Here is a 15925-nt window from a genome sequence, read left to right as displayed (position 1 = left end):
AGCACTGCTCACTGCTTTCTTGATTGTCTTATTGTAGTAAGAGCTTATATTGGATTCTATTATTCATTAATCTCTATGAATGGAACTTTATTTTGGAGAGACTAATATCATACCACCAAAAAAGCATTCCTTTCATTAAGACGTACTATACATATTAAAATGTATCTGTAGACTGCTAACTGATCACTGACTTACAGACAAATTGCTTAAAGGATTTATTTTAAAATCATACTTATTGTTCATTCATGTAGTATTCCTATAGAATAATGGGGGATATTTGGAAAATGTCTTAGAGTAGATAAGTAAACAATGATTTTCATTACATTGGAATTCAACTTGTACATATACTCAGACAGAAGGTGGATTACAGATAGATAAATGGCAAATTAGATAGAAACTGGCTAAAGTTCAGTGTTTAAATATATACTGAGCCACTGAAATCTCCCAAATGGTTGTGAACTAACTGTATCTAGATAGAAAAGATATAATCACAAAGCTAAATGTGCATACGTTTACACATTCAACACAATGCAGTTTATTTTGCCTCTTATACAGGAATAATGTTGGCCTTCAGTTTATCACTAAATGGAGAAGCATGCAACCCTTTATTAATTTGGATAACTGTTTAGCAAGGCCATGGAGATAAGATTAGAAGCTTAATTTAACTTGTGGAATTGGCCATGAATAAGGAACTTAATTTCTTTGAGCTTCTAGATACTCTTTGTGAAAATGAAAACTAAAGATTGGTTGATAACTTAAGGTCCAACTCTTAAATCAAAACTTGGCAAGAGCTAACAAGAACAGCAACAAATTGTAAATTTAAAGTATACAACAACCCACCTATTCACGTGCTTTATATAATTATGAAAAATGTATTTTTTTTAAAAAAATGATTTTCCTCTGTGGGCAATTAACTAGCAGGGTTAAATAAACCATGAGGTGGTATTTAATAGCACATTTCCACTACATGTCAGACCTCTGGCTCTGACATCTGTTTTGAGTTACTCAAACAGCTGTCTGAAACAGCTGTAGCAACCATGAACTTATTATTTTTTGTAACACAACAACAGGAACATGGATGGAAGAGTCAGAATAAAACTACAAAGTCCTCTAAGACATAAATAGATCTTGGAAGCAACTTCCATGGTAAAAATATTTATTTACTTTTTTAAAAAAAGATATTCACCTAGACAAAGAAAACTGAGATCAGTTAGATAAGACTTTTTTTAATCATCTGGATCAGAAAATCAATATAGTGGATTGTAATCAGCATTTTATTTTTCAGTAAATAAAACAGAGCCATTGCATAGGCTTGTGTCTATAATCTCAGTTACTTGGGAGGCTAAGGTAGGAGGACTGCAAATTCCAGGTCAGCCTGGGCAACTTGAGAGAGAAGTGGGAGGAGACCCTGTCTCAAAATGGAAATAAAAAGGAAGTCTGGGAACACAGCTCAGTGGCAGAGCACCCTTGGGTTTAATCTTCAGTACTGCCAAAAAAAATAGAAAGAAAAGAAGGAAGGAAGGAAGGAAGGAAGGAAGGACGGACAGAAGCAGCATGCATTTATGTAGTATAGAAGTACTGTTTCAAACATTTGTTTCTGATCTTTGTATGTATATGTGACTATATACATACATGTATAGTGTATGTAAAATGCTTCTCTTATATAGATAATGATCAAATCAGGTCAATGACTACCATTCTGAATATAAAAACACTTAGATGACCTTCCATGGATATTCTATTTCTGAGAGTCTATAATCCTGAGATGTTGAGATTCTCAAGAACTTCTGCTTAATATCAATCTAATATACCTAACAACTGGTAAGATGTTCTTTCTTAACCCAACTGTTCCTGTCTCTTTCTCCTTCTCCTCAATAAAAAATACTTTTAGTTATAAATAAAAGATCCAAGAGACATTTGGTACTGGGAATTAAACCCAGGGGTGCTTAACCACTAAGCCACATCCCCAGTCCTTTTTATTTTTTATTTTGAGGCAGGGTCTCATTAAGTTGCTTAGGGCTTCACTGAAGCTGGCCTTGAACTTGTGATCTTCCTGCCTCAAACTCTCAAGTCTCTGGGATTATAAACATGTGCCACTGTGCCTCCAAGAGGCACTTTTTATTCTATTTTTATAACAATGAAACTTTTTATCCATCTGAATTTGAGGAGGAAAAGGCCTAATAACAATGCCCCATTTAGCAAGAATCATGGAAAAACAAAACAAAACCCAAGGTCACAGTATCAAGAAGACCAGCCCAGCTCCGCTAACATATTAGCCACTGTTTTATTATATATATATATATTTGTCTATTTTTAAGAATATGAAGTAATTTTCTCATGCCACTGGGGTATGATTAAATAGAAACTTAGTCAATGGAACTGGTGTAAGGATAAGGCCTCTTTATCCTGTATTTGAAAACTGCAGAACTTGGGGGGATGGTATTGTTCCATAAGCACTAATTTAGCAACACTATCCAGGCAGCCTGAATAGTTTCCCAAGATGCCATACAAGTAAATCAATATCACACAAGTAACTACAACAACATCAGCAATGTTAACTGCAAATACCATATCAGAAGAGGTAAATTTCTAGTCTTTTAGGAGATTTATTCTACACCCAATCTAGTTTCAAGGACTCTAAAAAGGAAACTCAGGGATATGCTGCAAAAGATTTTACCTTAAAGCTAATTAGGGTGGAGCAGAGGCATGGGTACAAAAAAGAAGGCAAGGCTACCTCTAGGGAAGGAAAGCCAGCAGTCTTGCTGTTGCCTCTTTCCTGAAATATGCTTGTTGTTTAGATGTGGGAGAAATGCCCAGGGCACCAACAGAGCAGCTACCTATATCCCATACAGCAGGTAAACAAGCTTCTAGTTCAAGGGGCTGGGATAAGATGCTTATCTAGGACCTTCAAAGGAAAGCGTGGGGGTGATGAAATGTGTACAACCTTGAAGAAGAAACTTCTGCTTCAGGTTAACTCCTTCCTTCCTAATTCACTATCAGGTGTTTTATTTATGTAGTATAGAAGCTACTGTTTCTGATCTTTGTATGTATATGCGATTATATACATATATGTGTAGTGTATGTAAAATGCTTCTCTTATATAGATAATGGTCAAATCAGGGATTTACTCATGCCAAATAAATTTCTATTACAGTCATCATATAATTGCTTTGTGATCTGAACTTCTTTGGAATTCTCTGTCCCTAAGGGACCGTAAGTTCCTTGAAGGCAAGGAACTTGTCATTTCTTCTTTGACTCTCTAGTACTTTCTCTGATACTAGTAGGCACTAGTAAAAACTGACAGGATAAAATAATGAGAATAAAGGTGAAAGCATTTGATTTGTGCCAATCCAGTATATGGTCTTCTCCTTATAAATAGTGAAGAGTAGAAAGAAGAGATATGTAAGCTATTCAGGATGGGGATGCAGGTGGCAGGTGGGGGGGGTGTAGAGGTGAGTGGAAGACAGATAAGATTCTTATCTGTTAAAATCAACACATCAGTGGTGCTCAGCAGTGAAAAGATGGCTGGTGCAGACATTTAAAATTAGCTTCCCCTGACGGTTCCTTAGCAACGCTCCACTAGAACATTATTGCTTTTAGCGTGCACTGCACAACGTTCTCTTGCACATCAAATAGCTAGGAAATGGCCATTGTTAACTGACACTGAACAAAAAGATAGGAAAAACATACTACTCAAAACACCCTCCTCATTGCCCTTATGGAGAGGAACAAATAGCCCAGATTTTCTGCCGCCCTTCCCTCCCAGGCTGCTCATTAGGGATGCCAATCATTGGTCACAAAGCCTGGTGTTTTCCTCTTTATACTTCCCCAGGCTTTCCTTCTATTTGATCACAGGTGACTGCTACCATTCTTTTTATTTGTGGAAGGGAGGTGGATCAGTGACTTTTATGTTGGGGCAATATACCAAAATAAATGCCCCCAGAAACTAATAATGGCAGCAAAATATCTCTTTGGGTGAAGGAAGACATCTGAAGCTCAGGCTGGAGGGAAGATTCTGTGGGTGAAAAGGCTGCTTGTGCATAAGAAGCAAAATATACAGGTCAAAGTGATGGAAAGAAAGAAAAATAATATTAATATTTTTCTTTATAAAGCTTATACTGTAACTATGGATTAGTAAACTAATCTATAAAAGATTCATTATCTTTTACTTAAATGATGGGGTATGATACAATTTTTAAATATAAAAGGGCATCAGTGGGTGAGTCAGAATCCCTAGCACCACCATTTGCTAGGCATGTCCTAGGTCTCACTGTACCACATAGCAGCTACATGTTCCTTGCAAAAGCATCACAGGGCATTCATTTCCTCATTTGAAAAAGTCACATAATAATTACTCTTAAGTAAAAGATACCTTCTAACTAACTCTTCAGACCAATATGTGAAGCAAATAAAATATTTGACACAGTAGAATGCCTATTTCTAGAAACACCTCATTGACATAGGTGATTGAATTCCAAATAAGCCAAACCAGAAATTCATAGTAAAAATAACATCTTCCCACCATGGACCCAAATTGGCATTCTGTAGGCAAATGTTGGCTTTCAGGTGGATAATGCATATACATCAGTAGGGTACAGAAGAGAGCGCCATCATTCCAGTTTATGTGAGTCCCATTTAGGTATTGGAGCTTACCTCTTGAACTAGGGAAGGAGTTGTTGAGTTGCTCCATCACTTCCTCTAACCCTGTGCTTGTGTCCTGGGGAGGACTGAGAAGATCTTCCTCACCTTAATGAAAGAAAAAAACAAAACAAAACAAAAGGATGAATTATATGTTAGCAAAACATAGAGGTTCCAGAGAGAGGGGCCATGATTACTTTTTAAAACCATTATAGTAAGGCATGGTGGTACACACTTGTAAGCCCAGTGATTGGGGAGGCTGAGGCAGGAGGATGGTTAGGTAAAGCGCCCCCTGGATTAGATGCCCAGTACATATCTTCTACACACACACACACAAACACACACACACACACACACATATGTGTGTGTGTGTGTGTGTGTAAAATTCCCTTTACTTGCTCATGAAGAACATTAACAAAAAAAAAAATACTCCAGCTTAATAATTAGAGGACATGGGCTGGGGTTGTGGCTCAGCAGTAGAGTGCTCTCCTAACACATGCAGGGTGCTGGGTTCAATCCTCAGCACCACATAAAAATAAAATACAGGTATTGTGTCCAACTACAACTAAAACAAAATATAAAAAAAATAATAATTAGGGGTTAATTCTTTAAAGTGAAGAATTCTACATAGTTATTTGTGTCACTATTCTTGGAGAAGAAAACAAAGTTTAAAAGATTGTGTATCCACTGAAAAATAAAAAGGGATAGGGATGTGGCTCAGTCATTAAACACCCCTGGGTTCAATCCCTGTTACCAAGGGGTGGATGGAGAAGTTAAGTTGATAAATCTTCTTTTCTTATGAAACATTAACAAATGTGAATCCTCTCTCCTAATTGAACCCCCAGGGGCCCTCCACCACTAAGCAGCATCCCCAGCCCATTTTATTTTTTATTTTGAGACAGGGTCTCTCTATATCAAGAAGGCTGTTCTGGAGCTTGCAATATTCCTGCCCTAGCCTCTGGACTTGCCAGGATTACAAGCATGTGCCATTGCACCCAGCTGAACTTTTTTGGAATGAAACAATTATTACAAAATTGCAGGGTATCTCCTCAACACAAAAGAATGTTTCATTCTGTGTTTACTTTATGAAGGTAAGAATAAAGTGAAGACACTGAGGTATTTTTTTCATGCTTCACTTTGACATTTAACTAAAATTACAAACAAAACTCAAATACTTTTAAGGCCCAATGTAATAGAAATAAAAGTTGCACGTGACCTGCATAGATAATGAAACATTAGTATTCTAAGGATAGTAGACGTAGAGTGTAATGGGGAATTTTGTTCCTTTCCTCCTTGTTACTTGGGACTACATTATCAAAATGATGTTTGATCATTTTATAGAGAGAAATTTTCTTTCTCAGTTTTGAGATTTGCTTATGTGTGTAGAGTGCTGATGTGTAAGTAAAGGAATTCTTGAGGAATGGATGGCTTTCTCAGGGAATGAGAATCTCCTTATAGACTTTGTACATCAGAGTCTCTATTGTTCATTCATGTGTCAAAGAAATACCCCTCAAAGAACATTTTGCAGTAAGGGGGAAATTTCTTAGGTATAAATCAAGTTCATTTTCAATTTTGAAGGTTCTCTGAAACTAATTTTCCATAATAGTCAATCTTCCAATAATTAAAATAACATCTTTTCAAGCTCTACTTGTTCAGCACATTGTTACTTCCATTTAAAACAAGACCTTGTTTCAGCAAGTCAGCAATAATGACCATGCTTAAGGGCAACCTCAGGTTCACATTTCACTTATAACAGGGGAGCCAGTGAATAAATGATTTATATATTTTTATCATTTCCTTTAGTCTATACCACTTGGATTTTCAATGATAATTGTAATACTGAAGTTATTCTTACATTTTCATCTTTTTTGGGGTGGGGGGAGTACTGGAGATTGAAGCCAGGTATGAGTTACCACTAAGTTACATCCCCAAACTTTTTGAGACAGGGTCTCCCGAAATTGCTGAGGCTGGCCTTAAATTTGGGATCCTCCTTCTTCAGCCTCCTGAGTGGCTGGGATTTACAAGCATGTGCCACTACCACACCCAGCTTATCCTTGCTTTTAAAGCACCAGCTAAAAGAATCACTGCTAATGCTAACCATTAAGACAAAAATCATATCTTAGTTGGATCTGGGGCTTTATATCATTATTAGAATGGAGAGTTAAGATTTGGGATAATAAAAAGCCTCTCTGTATCTCATGGTAACAGACCATAGGAAACCTCTTTGAAATAACAAAGACAGAAAAGGATTAAGGTCACAAAATAGAAAAGGAAGACTCTTTCTCTATACATGCGCATGTGTACACACACACACACACACACACAATCTTTAAAGAAAGAAAGTAATGAAAGAAGGTATTTTTCTTTCTCTTTTCTTGTAGTGTTAAATGCCCATTATCTGGTGAAGATGGAATGAATGAAATACTACCATGAGGAACAGGATCCTGACAACTGCAGGGCTGATTATATCTCTTTGTTCCATTAGTGATGCAGATTTTTGCTGAATTGGGAAATATGAGGCATTTTTAATGGTGGCAAGTCCATCTCTGTGACAGTATGTCTTATAGAATAAATCAGAACCTACAGAGACACTCATGAACATTGATGTTAATATTTCTGACAGTTTAATTACATCATACTGGAGCTCGAGGAACTCAATAGTAGTGTGTTAAGATTCAGGTTCAGTTCAACGATGTGATTGGCATTCCTGTCCCTGAATTATTTCAAGGATCAAATTATAAAGTATAAGTTGAATGATGTCAGCCAAGTTCAACTTTACAGATAAACTATCATCTGTGAGTCTCAAATAGGAGTGCCCAAGTACAAATGTAAAATTAGCTTGTTTTAATGGAAAACTTTCATGGCAGTGATAATTACATCCATTCAAACTTTTTTTAGTGCTGAAGATTGAACCCAGAAGCTTTGTGCATGCCAAGTACACATTCTACCATTCAACTACACCCCTAACCCCCCTTCAAACATTTTTGAGTATCTAATACATCCTACATATCACATAAACAAGTGAAGTATCATCTTGTTTTCTTCTTTTCTCAATATTCTCCAGATTTCCCAACATGACTTTATCTTTTTAATTGAAATCAGATACATCTCCTGCATTGATAAGTAGAGATGAATCAACTGAAAAATGCTTAATGCCTAATATTTTCAGTATTACATTATATAGGAGAAGTTAAAACTTCTAAGTGGACCCTGAATTGAAAGTAATATCATTGTACTCTAATATACTGGGTCAGTTTTTTTTAAATGATTTACATAAAACCCATAAAAATTAACTGTAAGATTAATTTTCATTAAAAAATTGACCAAAACTGACTATATTCCAGGCACAGTTCTAGATGCATGAGTTATAGAAATGAACAACCAAAAAGCCTTGTCTCAATGAATCTCACATTCTTATGGAGGTATTCATGCTGAACAAATAAACGAGTAAATTGTTTATGTATGTTGGGTGGTGATAAACATTCTTTTTTTAAAAATTATTTTTTAGTTGTTGATGGACATTTTTAAAAAATTTATTTATATATTGTGCTGAGAATCAAACCCAGTGCCTCACACATGCTAGGCAAGTGGTCTGTCACTGAGCCACAACCCCAGCCCAGGTGATAAACATTCTTGAGGAGAGGGTTTGAAAAGGACAATGAGGACAAATCTTAAGAAAGGGCAGCCTTGGAAGCCCTCATTATAAATTGCACTTGAGCAAAACCTTTTAAGGACTTGAGGATGTGAGCCATGTAGGAATATAAAGGGAAACTGTAACAGACAGATGAAATAGCAAATGCAAAGGTCCCAAGAGAAGAGTGTGATTGACTTGCTCAAAATACAGCAAGAAGAAAGACAGTGTAGATAAGAATGAGAAAGTTTGGGAGGAGCAGACTTTCCTGGCCCAAGAATTTGGATTTGCTCATGTATGGGACAGTCCTAAATCCAACCCATGACCTAGAGTCAAGTGTAGCTGTGCTCTTAGAAAATTTCAGTCAACTAACAGAGATGTTTCTTTTTTTGTGGTGCTGGGGATTGAACCCAGGGCCTTGTGCATGCAAAGCAAGCACTCTACCAACTGAGCTACATCCCCAGCCCCAACTGAGATGTGAATGAGAAAATGCAACTTAAGAATTTTGTTGCAGGGCATGGCAGTGCACTCCTGTAATCCTAGCCTGTAATCTCAGCAGCTTGAGAGGAGGAGCAGGAGGATCACGAGGGCAAAGTCAGCCTTGGCAATTTAGGGAGATCTTGTCTCTAAATAAAAATACAAAAAAGGCCTGGGGATGTGGCTCAGTGGTTAAGCACCTGTGGGTTCAATTGCCAGTACCATAAAAAGAAAGAATTTTGTAGTTATTTATAAACATGGCCATAGCCAACAGAAGGTTCCCAACATATAAAAATGCTAAGATTTGAGGAGACAGAAATGCTAATTGCTCTGATTTGATCATTACACATTGTATATTATATTGAATTAAAATGCTGTGCCCCCAAAATAAGCACAAATACTGTATGTCAATGAAAAATAAAAATTATGACAGTTGATATAATGTTTGAAGACATCAACCTAATAAGATACGAATATCTGTGGGTTTTTTGATCATACACTATGCAAAATGACAGGCAACCCCCAAATGTTCCTGATCCTAATAACCATACCTGTGACAACAAGCCCTCACTCACCCCACCAAAAAAAGAAAGAAAAAAAAAACCTTTTCATTTATTCAATAGGAAAATACATACTGAATCACTAATGTGCCCACTAGGAATCTGGTCAGTCCTTATCCATACTTTACTGATTCATTGCCTGCTCAAATAGCATACTGCTAGTGGTTGAGGGATTTTAGTTAATAGCAGTTCCTTTACATTTAACACTTCAACTTGATTCAACTCCAAATTGATTCTCACAAACACATGTAAAAATTTTTTTTTCGATTCCTAGCAATATGATCTTGGCTTTTCTGAAGTTAGCCAGAGAAATGACAGAAACATTTCAAAAATGAATGTTTCAAAATAAAGAAAGATAGAGTCAAATTCAAATATTACCTTGATACACCATAATGTGTTCATTTCTTTTCATCACCAATGAAGTTAAGAAAAAAAAAAACAGAGGGATGACTCAATTTAATCTAAGAAAATAGAAACAGAATGGCTGACCATGGCAAGATATGCTTTAAAAATATTCTTTTTAAAATTTTAAATTGTATTTGCACACATTACCTTTATTTTATTTATTTATTATCATGTGGTGCCGAGTATTGAACCCAGTGCCTCACATGTGCCAGGCAAGTGCTCTACCACTGAGCCACTACCCCAGCCCCATGGCAAGATATTTTTTAAGTCTTCTGAAACACACTGTGGTTTCAGACTTTTCTGGAAGAAATGGTATTTTATATGACTCACTCACTTTTCCTCAATTCCAAAGCTGATCATGGTTCCACTTGCTTACAAAACAATTTTAGGCAGAACCTATGCAGTCTATGGAGAAAAGATTTTGCTCACATCTAAGCAGATTATTCTCTTTTAAAAAAGGAACTGCGGATAAGAAAATTACTTTCTTTTATAAAGAGGCTGTGTGTGAGCAAATATGCTCACTATGATTTTTCTTTGGATTTTAACCAATTTCCAACTTGATGTGTTATTTACTAATGTCTTCTTGCCTTTCTTTACTTTTTCCACAAGAAAAATTACAATGATTTATCTGATACTCTATATTTGCCTTCAGTTAACTATTTTATGTCATCATTTAGAATAGATACTTTCAATTTTACACATAAATACTGTGCATAAAATTTTAAATAAAATTATGGTATACTGTGATTATGTTGACAATAATTGGTCAGTTTTAATCGGTGCTAAGAAATATGGAAATTAGTAGCTAAACTTCTTAAATATACAGATTGTTCCAGATGTACACAAGAATGTATTGTGCTTGATTTCTAAAACATTAATTCAGCAAGCACTTTACTGGAGGTTTGTTGCATAAAAGATGCTCAGTTAGGAAAGAAAATAAGCAATTCTTAGGTCCTGTCCTTAAGGGGCTTACATTCTACATAGTTCTAGGGGGAAAATAAATACTAATAACTGTTATTAACACAGGGTAAATGATAAGATATAATACATAATAAAACCATACAGCGTGGGCTTAATCATGTACCCATACAGTACATGATTAAGTTCTAAAGGAAGATCCACTTCATGAAAAGAAAAAATGGTATATTTCAGGTTAAGAAAACATGTGCAGCCAGGTGTGTTGGCACATGCCTATAAGCCAACGACTCAGGCACATGACTCAGGAGGCTGAGGCAGGAGGATTGCAAGTTCGAGACCAGCCTCTGCAACTTAGTAAAGCCCTAAGAAACATAGTGAGACTTTGTCTCTAAATAAAAAATAAAAAGGGTTGAGATTGTGGCTTAGTGATAAAGTGCCTCTGGGTTTAATCAATCCCCAGAATCCCCCCTGAAAAAAAGAAAAAGAAAAAATTGTGCTCAATGCTAAAGATAATGTTAAAGAGTTTGGACTTCATTTTGAAAGAATATAGAAGCCATAAAATGCTAAAGGAAGGAAATAATATAATATAATCTGACTAGTAGGGGAGTAACTAGAACCATCTGGAAGGCTTGGAAAGGTGAAGATGCAGAAGTCAAAGGAACCAATCAGGAAAGTATTTATATCATCTGTTCAGGTAGTTCACAATGAGGGCTAAATTTGGACAGATGAATTGAAGGATTTTGTTCTTTTGATAAGAAACATAACAGACTGACCTTGACAACTGGATTGATGGTGAAACATGGCTAAGGAAGGCAGGTACAGGAAGAAAGTATAGAATATAACAATCTTTTTATAGTTTAGAAAGTTGGAAATTTTGGGGGAGGGTACCAAGGATTGAACCTGGGGGCATTTAACCACTGAGTCATATGTCCATCCCTTTTTATTTTTTTTTATTGAGACAGTCTCACTATGTTGCTTAGGGCCTAATGAGGGCCTCAACGTTGTTAAGGATGGCCTCGAACTTGTGATCCTCCTGCTTCAACTTCCTGAGGGGATGGGATTATAGGTGTGCACCACTGTGCCTGTCAGAAAAGAAGTTCCAATTATGGTTTCAGATTGGGTAATATTTTTATCCAGAAGATGCTCAGGAGAGAGGACTGGGCTGGAAATTTGGATGTAGGGTTATCAAGGAATGAAAAGAGAGCCCAGGAAGAAGAGTGAGGGGGACAGAGAGAGAATCTTGAGGAAAGCCTTGATATGATGCACTGAGGATTAGATATTGCTTACACAGTAATTCTGTATTAAATATTTAATCATTCCTATAATCCTAGCAGCTCAGGAAGCTGAGGCAGGAGGATGGCAAGTTCAAAGACAGCCACAGCCACTTAGCAAGGCCCCATTCTAAATAAAAAAAAAGGGTTGAGGATGTGGTTCTGTGGTGAAGTGCCCCTGGGTTCAATCCCTGGTACCTTCCCAAAAATGCTAAGGAATAATGACACATTTTTAAATAGACAAAAAAAATAAAATACAAAATATTTTACAAAGAATAATCTTGTAGTGGGTGAGAAGTCACCAGAGATAAGGACTTGTTAGAAGTCATAGACTCTGGGGTGCAGAACTCAGGAAAGTTAAAACAAGCCTTGTGTATGGTTTGGATCTAGGAATGTCTCCTCAAAACTCATGTGTTAGGCAATGTGACAATGTTCAGAGGTGAAAAGATTGGATTTTTGAGAGCTGTGACCTCATCAGCAGAGTAAACCATTTCATGGATTAATGGTTTGAGCAGACTACTGGATGGTAACTACAGGCTGGTGAGGTGTGGCTGAAGTAGGTCACTGGAGGTGTGTCCTTGGAGACATAACTTGTCCCAATTTCCTGGCTGCCATGAGCTGGGCAGCTTTCCCCTGCCATGCCCTTCCACAGTCACGTTTCTGCCTTGGGGTTGTTCTACTATAGACTGAACCTCTGAAACCATACATCCAACTCAACTTTTCCTTCTCTAAAATTTTTCTTGTTAGGTATTCTGGTCATAGCAATGGAAAGTTGGCTAACCTACTTTGTTAATTTCTATTTCTTTCTTTGTTTCCTCCAATAGAGTGTGCACTTCATTAACATACTATCCCAGTAAAAGCTATATAGAACACATAGGGTACACAGAGATTTATTGGTGATAAGCATTTCATGGTTTGAGGAAGTACAGTTGTCCCTTGTCCCTCATAATTTTGGAGGATTCATTCCAGGATCCTTGCAGTTATCAACAAATCTATGATGCTCACGTCTTTTATATATAAAATGGCATAGTATTTGCATGTAACCTACATACCTCCTTTTGTATAATCTAAATCAACTTCGGATCACTTATAATACCTAAGACAGCGTAAGTGCTATGTAAACAGGTGTTATATTGTATGTTTAGGGAACAATGGCAGGAAAAAGTTTGTATATGTTCAGTACAGGTGAATTCCAACCCCCACACTTTCTAACTGTGGTTGATTAAATCCATGAATGCAGAACCTACTGGGTAGGGAGGGCTGACTGTACTCCAACTCTTTAGACAGATCACCTGGTATGACTTCTTCCATATTTCAGTTAAAAGAAAATGATTGGGGTTGTATATATAAAGAATGCCATTTTCTCTCTAGAATATGGCTCAGCAGATCCCAGCCTTATCACATCTCAAACCTTCAAATCATGAGGACACACATTGCATTTATTTAAACACCTGCAAGCCTCTTTCAAAATGATAATCCTTTTCCCCTTCTAAAACAAACTTGCCTATGCAGTTCAGAAAAAAGAAAAAGAAAAAGCACCTTTGAATTCAGTCTTTTCTTTCAAAGAACAAACTTTAACAACATAGCTGATCCATCTTATCATTGGCAAGTTATCTCTTAGCTTAACATAGCCACTGGAATATAGCACTTCTATCCCTGTATTCAATTCTGCCACAATCTTATTTCCACAAATCATCAGGAACACGGCCTGATGTGTACTTTCATTTGGGTGCTTTAACAGGAATGCTGCCTTTTCATCAGTGTTGACAACCTAAATAATTAATGCTCCTAAGCACCCAGGGCTCTGAATCTCACTGCTAAAATATGCGACTTAATTTCACATGCTTTACTTACTTCAAAAAAAAAAGGAAAATCCTGAAGTAGGAAATAACAACAGAGGCACTAAAGCTCAGTTGTTTTCAGAATTTATAGACTTTTCAAAGGCTTGCAATATTTTTTCATGCACTGTGCTATCATTTATAGTCCCAACAGTCCATTAGCTGTATTCAGATCTCACGTGGAGAAAGAGAATCCGACACAGAGACTGCCCTAAATCACTGAGGTGTAGTAAAGTCAGGAAAACAACCTCAAACATATTCCCTTCCTTTTCCAAACAACTGAAATGTGGCTATCTTACAACATTTTGACTACTCCAGAGGAGGACGTGCCTCTCCTTATGGCTTCAGATTCTTGAACATCACCCACTTCAATCACCCACTCTACTTCTTCAGAAATGCTCACCACTTAGCACTCTTATCTACCCTCCTTGACATCTTTCCCATCATCATCGTAAGGGTCTCACCACCCTGCTGATGAGCCCCACAACCCTGGCCTTATGAACCACACCCTTAAACCCTCAATGATATTCAGGAACCTTCAGCAGCTTACTGGGAAGCTACATCCTAAAAAGTAGAAATTGCTTGAAATCATTTTACTTCCATGATGTCTAATTTCAAATTTTCTTGACCAAGGTCTCCCAATGTTTCACCATAAATTTCATGCATATCTTTGACTTTTCCTTTCTGTCCTATCAATTTAGGCATTTTCCTTCTCTTTAGAAGGAAAGATTCTCCTTTGGAAGATCTCAAGTCTGAACACACCATCATACCATAGGTGAAAGAGCTTTAAGTGTGAAGAGGAATCAAGGAGTCACAGGTCTCTTCTGTGAGGTAATACTTATTTGTGGGAGGTGAGGAGGGGATGTTTAATCCTCCCACTCCAGTCTTCCCAATAGTTGGGCATACAGATGAACACCATTATGCCTGGCTCTGTGAAGTATTATTTGGAGTCAAATATAACTAGTTTAGGACCCAGGGAAAAGGAAGCTAGAACGTGCCACTGACTCAGGCTCACTTGGAGAAATGAAGACAATCAGTCAAATATTTGTGGTGTTCATAAAACACTAATGTCCAACCTAGCACAGCAGGAAAAACCAAGGAGCAACTGGCTATCAACCCCAGTTACAGCCATTTATTACCACTGTAACGTGCCTTGCTCATTTTGACCTTCATTTATTGTTTATGCCTCATCAATTCCAGATTTCTTAGGAATTAGTCCTAGGCAGAGAACCTTGCTGAAGAATGTCACCAGACCACACTGACCATTTCCTCCACAAACTCATCTCATTTTTACCTACCTGGTAATGCCCCCAAAGTGTAGTCATTTTCCTTAGTTCTCATTCATTTTTTAAAAATTTGTTTTTATTAGTTATACATGTTAGTCAAATGTATTTTGACATATTATACATATATGGAATATGACTTCTGATTCTTTTGGTTGTACATGACGTAGAATTACATTGGTCATACAATCATATATGCACATAGGATATCTACTATCTTTCCTAATTTTTAAGAAGAACTTATCTTTTAATTTCATTGAAAGAACAGAAGTTCCAACTTCCCTTCTCTTGGCTGAAAATATTTTCCAAAGTGGCCAGTGCATTTCCAGTGACCCACTAGGCTATGAGTTATCCTCATTTCCATTGAGCTTTTTTTTTTTTTAAAAAAATACATATATAGATAGATATAGATATATAGATATTAGTTGTTGATGAACCTTTATTTTATTTATTTATCTTTATGTGGTGCTGAGACTCAAACCCTGTGCCTCACACATGCTAGGCAAATGCTCTAGCACTGAGCCACAAACCCTAGCCCTCCATTGGGCTTTCTATCATACCTTCCTTGAACATATTCCTATACCCCAGTCCTTCAGCTTCCTATCACCCAAATAGAGGTCTTCCCCAAAGCATTGTATCTGACTACATTTGCCATCTATTTCTCATCCCATACTCTTTAGCAATCAGTTTAATGGAATTCACTCTCAAATCTCCCCAGTCTGCCCTCTTCCATCTGGGATAGACCTGTATTTTAAACTTCTTTCTGGACATGACACAGAAGACCCGATAGCTCCTCAAAAATATTATGTCCAAAATCAGGTTTTACTATCTTCTCACCTTATTTCCTTCCCTATATTTTACAGTCAGTTGCCCAGCCCTGGGCATTCTATTTTCATGGTACAAT

General features: G+C 36.9%; 1 protein-coding gene and 1 non-coding gene across 24 annotated transcripts in view; both read right to left on the bottom strand.

Moving 5' to 3' along the window:
* Nucleotides 1–15925, bottom strand: part of Dmd (dystrophin) — a 2094227-nt gene that overhangs the window by 11489 nt on the left and 2066813 nt on the right. For all 23 annotated transcript variants that reach the window (XM_078034984.1, XM_078034996.1, XM_078034982.1 and 20 more), the window contains one exon: nt 4654–4746. In XM_078034984.1, the coding sequence (XP_077891110.1) occupies nt 4654–4746 (93 nt within the window). The remainder of the gene's footprint in view (nt 1–4653; nt 4747–15925) is intronic.
* Nucleotides 8659–8732, bottom strand: Trnaa-ugc (transfer RNA alanine (anticodon UGC)). The gene has a single exon. It is a non-coding gene; the product is annotated as a tRNA-Ala (tRNA).

Source organism: Ictidomys tridecemlineatus, chromosome X (assembly GCF_052094955.1).
Source record: "Ictidomys tridecemlineatus isolate mIctTri1 chromosome X, mIctTri1.hap1, whole genome shotgun sequence".
Classification (NCBI taxonomy): domain Eukaryota; kingdom Metazoa; phylum Chordata; class Mammalia; order Rodentia; family Sciuridae; genus Ictidomys; species Ictidomys tridecemlineatus.
Note: the sequence above shows the minus strand (reverse complement) of the source record. Positions and strands in the feature narration are given on the sequence as shown.